The 7,440-nt window shown below is 33.7% G+C and overlaps 1 protein-coding gene across 1 annotated transcript; it reads right to left on the bottom strand.

Moving 5' to 3' along the window:
* Window positions 1-1,480: 1,480 nt before the first annotated feature.
* LOC107935223 (kinesin-like protein KIN-14R) lies at window positions 1,481-7,239 on the bottom strand. The gene is made up of 19 exons (XM_016867795.2): window positions 6,877-7,239; window positions 6,169-6,467; window positions 5,913-6,084; window positions 5,736-5,806; window positions 5,458-5,641; window positions 5,048-5,157; window positions 4,839-4,938; window positions 4,672-4,758; window positions 4,393-4,569; window positions 4,022-4,295; window positions 3,719-3,880; window positions 3,397-3,612; window positions 3,277-3,314; window positions 2,996-3,159; window positions 2,644-2,895; window positions 2,492-2,557; window positions 2,329-2,403; window positions 2,176-2,244; window positions 1,481-2,061 (listed from the first exon to the last, which is right to left on the bottom strand). Exons 1-19 carry the CDS (start codon window positions 7,100-7,102, stop codon window positions 1,591-1,593), a joined length of 3,213 nt encoding a protein of 1,070 aa, XP_016723284.1. The 5' UTR covers window positions 7,103-7,239; the 3' UTR covers window positions 1,481-1,590.
* Window positions 7,240-7,440: the final 201 nt, after the last annotated feature.

The following is a 7,440-nucleotide window of genomic DNA, read 5'->3' as shown; positions in this document are numbered from 1 at the left end:
CTTGTCAACTTATAGGTTTCTTTTTTTTTTAACAATTCAGTACTACTAATTAATTTTTATTTATATTTCAAATTCAAACTTCTTGTATTACACTTTAAAACAATTACAATATCCAAATAATACTTGCAAAATTGGTAATAAATTTCGACGTAAAGAAATTACGAATTTAAATAATTAAATAATTTATATTATAAAAATTTGTAACACTCAACAACTTAACACTTTGACTTGGGATCAATGTTACTACTTTTGATTACTGCTCACATGTCGATTGGAAGACTAATTATTAAAGAGATATCTTCTAGTATTATAACTACTCTACCACATGGAAAATAGAATGTATGTTTTTCCGGACTCCACCTTTTAAACAAGACGGAAAGTAAATATGGTATTATTTCAAATTTTATTACTGTAGATGCGTATATAAATCAACACTACTCAAGTTGTCTTCAATACGTTCATCAAGCTTTTGTAGTTTTACATTTTTTTAAATACAAACAATTTAATCTTCTTATTGTTAAAAATATCACAAACAAAAAAACAATTTTATAAAATCTTAGAAACATTTCAGCAAAATTAACAAAATTAAAAGAATTTAATCAGAAATTTTACAATTTCATGTTGTTGCATGTTTCTCTTGAAACCTTACATTTTTCTTATTGAAAAAGTAGAAAATTGACAAGTTTTTTTTTTTTTGAGAGTTTGAAGGGATAGATGTAGACTTTATTGTATTAAATGAGTTAGTTGGTTTAATGAGGAAAATAAATTCTTTAATCTAAGTTCAATTCTCTAAACTAACACTTTAAGTTAATGGTCCGAGATTTTTCAAAATATAATTTATTTTTATTTGATTAAATTATTTTTATTCTAATTATATTATTATAATTATGTTGCATGCTTCCTTTTCTTAATATTTATTTGATTATGAAATTCTTGTTGTCTTAAGTTTTAATTTCTCAAAAACAAAAAAGAAAATTTCAACTCATTAAAGAATAAAAATGAAAAAACAATCCAAAGAAAAAGCTTCATTCAATAGGAAAAAGAATCTTTATCTAGCATTTCTTGCATATAATGGAAATATCAGTAAAATTTTCAATCATTTTTCTATATCATGTTCATCTTTACATTCTCATCATGTTTGTTTTCATTGCCTTGATTCTGTTAAATTTAGCTAGTTTAGAATGGACAATGTTACAAATAGTCAAACAATTTACTGTGGTAAAATTACTCTAAAGAACTAATCATTCTAAATAACAACGAACGGTATTAGTAAACAGTCAAACAATTTACAGTGGTGAATGCGCTTGATTACTTGCTTGTAATAATTTCTTCTACTAAAGGAATCTATTCTCTCCTCGAATCAAATAATTTAAATTTTAATAAAAAGTATATTTTGTAAAATCGTAAAAACTGTTAAACAATAATAGGGAGTAATAATTTGATAACCCCTTGCAAATTACAAAAAAGAGAAGCTGTGAACTTTCTTAAAATTTTCCTGATGAATAACAATCAAATTCGATACAATAAGAGTTTCTGTAGAAGTTACATCAATATAATTACTCCAAAGAATGGAGTCTAGGCTTGAACAACTTACCTTGACCAAATCTTTTTGTTACTATCTCTCTCCATTGCTGCGTGGACTTGACCTCTATTAATGACCCTTTTGTGAGCCGCGGGTCCTTGTGCCGCTAAGCTACCTGGTTTTGTTGTTTTCACACCCCTTGCAATCTTAGGTGGATCAGATTTTCTTGCCCTTTTATCAGCCAAAGAAGCAGCCATAACCATATTGTTCTCTGTTTCACCACTTCGAGAGTACCTTTTCTTCCTTGACTCATGAACTAAATCACTGATTTTTGGCTGTTTGAACCCATGGCTCAAGGGACGGCTACTGGTTGAGTTTGAACTCCTTAGGATATGAGGTTCAGCTTCATTCATGGACTCATCATCTTTTCTCCATTTTCCTTCACTAGGACTAGCTGCAATCGTATCAGCAAAGCTACGAGCTAGTGCACACTGCAATTGTTGTTCTTGCTCCCTCAATCTATCTTCCAGCTCCTTAATCTGCTGCTACAAAATTATCTAATTAGCAATCCTATTTCTTCATGCAAAGACAAGGATGGTAGAATGGACAAAGAGGTACAGTTTCAGATAATAAGAGCAATATATGTAAATGACCTTTTGACGAAGCAAAATGGATTCTGGGTTTTGTTCTTGCTCTTTTAGCTTTCTCTCAAGCTCCTTGATCTGGAAAAGAAACATAACATGTTAAGCTTTCTATACCTCTAAATAAAATATGAACCAACAGTGCTAAAATATTTGCAATGCAACCTTCAGTTGAAGAGAAAGTGAATGGGACTCGGATTCTTGTACTTGCTCTTTCAGCTTATTCTCGAGTTCTTTAACCTGCTTGAATCAAACTATTGTCTGTCAAATACAACAAGAAGAAAACACAGAGACATAAAAATAAATAAAAAAATTTGTGTAATGTAACCTTTTGCTGGCAGCTAGCTGAATCCGATTGCTGTCGCTCTTTAATCTTGGCCTCCAGTTCTTTAACCTTTACCAAATAATAGCTTCTAGTTAGTATGACTATGAATAACAACAAGTTGCAATATGTCAATAATACTTCATTTTGATAGCAACCTTTAGTTGCAAAGCAGTGGAAATTTCTTCTTTCCCTTTCAATCTATCTGAAAGTTGTGAGAGCTGCTTCTCTGACTGGTTATGCATGCTATTTTTCAGCTCCAATTGACCTTCAAGTTCTTTAATCTTTTCTTGTTGTGTTTTGTAAACTTGGTCTCTACCTTTGGCCTTACTCTCTAGATTCTGTAAGCTCTCTTCTAGTTTCTTTAAAGACTCCTCTTTGGATCTAGATTCCTGCCTTGCTTTTTCAAGCTTAATAAGAATTTAGAAGTAGTTGCAGTCAAGTTAGTTGATCAATCTTATACTAAAAAATAATAGTGATGGAAGCAAAAAACTTAATAACTAGACCTACCATTATTTTCATCTTCTGGAGCTCACTTGTATCAACTTGCCTCTTAGCAGGACCCAACTCTACTCCTCGAACTCGAGTTGCAAAGTTCAAGGAGCTCAGGGTTTCACTTAAGTCCCTCTCTGAAGGACTAATTTGCACAAACATCAAAGTCTTAGAGTCACCCCCTGATAAATAATAGCTACTGTTAGTTGCAACATTGGTAGACTGATTGCTTCGAAAACTAATGTCAGTAAGACTAACAAACAGAGATTGAGTAAACAACTATATTCCCCCAGATTTACCTAATGAATCTTGAAGTAAATGTGTCAACTTTGAATTCCTGGAATCAAATGACAGATGTCATGCACAAGAATGAAAGGGCAAGTGGCTATATAGTCGAGTAAGGTAGACAATCAATGGACCTGTATGGAATATGACTACTTTTTGTTGCTAAAGCGTACACAACATCCCCAAGAGCTGAAAGGGATTTATTGATATTTTGAGCCTCCTTGAGTCGTTCCCCTTGTGCATCAGTTTTGGCAAGCCTCTCACTGCCTGCCAAATCCACAAGCCAAAGCTTGCTCTTGGTGCAATCACCAGTCATCAAGTTCTTTGATTTTACCATTATACAAAGCATGCTGAACAAAAGTAAAAGAGAAAAAGATGAAAAAAAAAAGATACAGAAAATAAAAGAGACTTCGTTCATTTTAAAGTGTTGAAAAAGAAAAAATGGGGTCTTGATACCAGTGGGATCGGCTGCTATGTTCATTCACATTGTTTGATCCAACAGCTCTAGAATTGCTTCCAATCTGCAATACATTCCAAACTTCCTTTATATTTTCAACCTGAGCTTCTACAATGCCTGGAACATGATGAAACCCTTCAGCAGATTGCTTTATCTCCAACCTATCAACCAAATCAAGTGAATGCATTAAGCTTCAATATCTCAAGGAAATTCATCCTAGAACAACATAAATCACACCATTCAGGATACCATATTTTGAAAGTGAGTAGTTAAAAATGTAACAAAAAGTACAGCTGTCTCACCTCTTTGATGTTGGTGATGTAGATAATAAGTCTCTAATTTGTTCATTATAAACTTCAAGAACACTAACAGATATGTTATACATAAAAGTTTCACTCCTTTCTTTAGCAATATGAAACAACTGCTCTAGAGTTCTATAATTGACTCCTCTGTTCTGGTCTGTGCCTTCCATTGTAAATGTCTTCCCTGTTCCTGTTTGCCCGTAAGCGAAAATACAGACATTGTAGCCATCTAACACTGATGTCACCAATGGCAAGGCATCCGCAAAAACATCAACTGTTATGCCAAAACAAACACTAGCTCAATCAGCCTCTTACAGCATTTTAATTAGTTATATAAGGGCCGTGCATCAAATGATAGGGGTAATTGTTACCTTGATTGTCGTTGGGTGTGTACACTCGATCAAACTTGAAAGTCTTTTTGGTGGAGGCACCTGTCAGAATTCCAATGTTTCCATCTTTTGCTGCATCAAAATCTACAGCTTGAGCAGAACCAGCTGATATCTCTGCTTTACTAAGTGGGCGGCAGCGGCAAAAGACTCTGATATTACCTGATATTAAATAAATACTGTAAGTGTTTTCCCCTGTACTCTTCAATGATCAATTTCATAGACTGCATTGATAAATTACTCAGAAGGAAGAACAATCCTTGCCTTTTGTTTCCTGAATTTGATTATAGAGCTCCTTTCGCTTCGCTTGCTCTTCACTATACTTCACTTTGAGATCCTCACACTGCTCAACTGCAAACTCATTCTGTAAGTCTATGCAGATGTATAAATGCAAACTCCTACTCACTTAACCAAGATAAATTAGACCTTACCCAGTGCTTGGACACCAGTGACCATTTTATTCAGTTCGGGTATTGACTCAGCACAGGCATGTGCTTCATGGGAGAGCTGAGCATGTTCATTTTTCATTATCTGCAGAAACATCAATAAAAAAAAAGCATTAAAATAAATAATCCCTCAACAACAGTAGGAAGCGAAATTATTAAGAAATAGGAGATTATTGGAAAGATAGAATCATTACCTTTATTTTCTCTTGTAAATTATTGATTGCTGCTGCCCAATACTTCTTATAATGTTCATAACTGCTAGTAATATTTTTCAAATTTTCAGTTTGTTTCCCCACAGTTTCATCTGACAAGAGAAGATTTCTTGAGTTAAAAAGGAGCAAGTATTTCTATGCCTCTCATTGTAAAACTTAAGCACCTAACATAATCCAAATAAACCACCATTGCATAGTCTTTTTCGTCAGCATTTGTGATTAAGTCAGAATTTAATAAACAATATTCCAACAAATCTTCCTCCACTTGAATGGTTCAAACATTCAGAAATATGAGGAACAAGTAATTATTTAGCAAAAATGAGAGTTTCTAAGAAGAAATGCATTTGCTCATGTCATTAAAAACTGAGAACAAGTAAACTGATGATGGTTACCGAGAGTGCGTGTTTGGAAGATCTTGTTGTCAAGTTCCATCCTAACCTTCTCCAACTGCTCATTTGCTGCAGTCAATGACATCCAAGCCTCGTGACATTCATGTGTCTTGAGCTGGCACTGTGTAGTGAGCTCTTGTATCTTCTTTTCATACTTGTATGTAACTTTTGTTCGCACAAATTTCATCTACAAAGCACAAAATAAAAGTCTAAATAAGCAGGAAGTTCAGCCTTAACTTCTCTCATAGAAAACATCAAAATCATATTAAATGAACTGTAACCTGAGCTGAGGAAACTTCAATTTCAGCAGCACAGTTATTGCACTTAAGATATTCTTGCGATCCCTGAGTAACTGTTTTTAGATCATAAATAAAGGTTGCAAAATAAGCAGTTTTTCTAACATGGTCCAAAGTTAAATCTAGGAGTGAATCAAGTAACTAAAACACAAATTCCAGTACCTGGAATATTTTGTGTTTTCCTTACACAAATCCCACAAACCATGGGGCTTCCTATAACTCCTTCAAACCTCAAAGCAATTAGCCCATCCTCCTTCACTGATACCCTCAAACCAACAACTTGTAATGGCTTATTGGCTCCAACAACTGAGAAGATATCAAAATCTGACAATACCTGTCATATTCACACCAAAATTTCAACATTTCTAGGCAGTGAAAAACCACAAAACAAATTGAATGATTTTGACAAGTAACTTGCCTTCTCTTCTTGCATATAGACATTGAATATCCTCATTCCTTTAGGTCCATTAGTGTTAATGATCTCTGCAAAATGAAGATCAACAAAATAGTCTCCCGGAGGAAGATTTTTGAACCGGTATGAGAAGCTACCAATTCTTGCAGACCAATAAATGAAAGGACAATCTCCAGCCTCATTTATAGGCTCATTGGTCTGCATAACATTTCCTCCTTCAAAGTAATTATCCCCCACAAATTTCATGCTAGAATCTGTTTCATTTAAAGCCTCTCCTCCAGCGTTTATAAACATCACAATTTCATCTGTAAATTGTATGAAATTTCAGGAAAAAGATTACTACCTTGATTGAATCATATATCATTAAGAACTACAAATATAAGTCAAAATTCATAATTTACTCATAAGTGTTAAATTAATCTGCAATATATATATATATATAAAATAAAAGCAACTCAGAAAAGTTTGAATAAACTTCACCTCTTTTCTTTTCTTTTCTCTTTTTGTAATATTTCAAACAAGTTCTGGAATGCTAGTACATGTACTTTAAAAGATTTAAAAAAAATCCAAATATAATTAAATCACAAGAAACTTCTGCTTTTTTTGCAAGCATATCAAGGAAAAAAAGAGTTGTAATTTCTTTCTTTCACAGGACTTTATTATTGATTAAATAATTAGGAGTTTAACAAGATAAAATCATGAAATTTTACTTACCGGTGCAATTAGATTTGGAAAACCCGGATAGGATCAGCCTTGAATTAGAGTCACAAAGCATTAGATCAGCAAAAGATTCTTCTTCACCTTCATCCATGGCGGAGGTAGGGTTATCTAGATTCAAGGCAAGATCGCATTTTTCTGAGTCGAAACCCCTAGTAATAGAGAAATCGGGGAAATGGGTTTCTGGGTTTTGGAGAAAAGCGTTTAACTGAGCATTATCCATTGGGTGTGTTTGGTTGCCGAGAAAATTTCTGAGATTTGCTTGGATAAGTCTGTAACGAGCAAGAGTGAAAGAACGAAAGAAAATTAGAATGCGTTTGAAAATGGGATGTATTTGGAAAGGAAATTGTTCGAATTTGAATTCCTCTTTGTCGACCGTTGGGAGACCTTTTTACCGTTAAGTACTTTTTAGGGTTTGCCAATAAGTTTTTGCAAAGCCCATTGGGCTTCGCTTTCTATACTCTCTACTTCTCTTCAAAAACAACCCAAGTCTTCAAATTTAAGTTACTGAATTAGAGAGATGAAACTAGTCCTACCACGTTCAAGTGTTAATGGACTGAG

This window comes from Gossypium hirsutum, chromosome A12 (assembly GCF_007990345.1).
Source record: "Gossypium hirsutum isolate 1008001.06 chromosome A12, Gossypium_hirsutum_v2.1, whole genome shotgun sequence".
NCBI lineage: Eukaryota > Viridiplantae > Streptophyta > Magnoliopsida > Malvales > Malvaceae > Gossypium > Gossypium hirsutum.
This window is presented reverse-complemented; position numbering and strand designations above follow the sequence as displayed.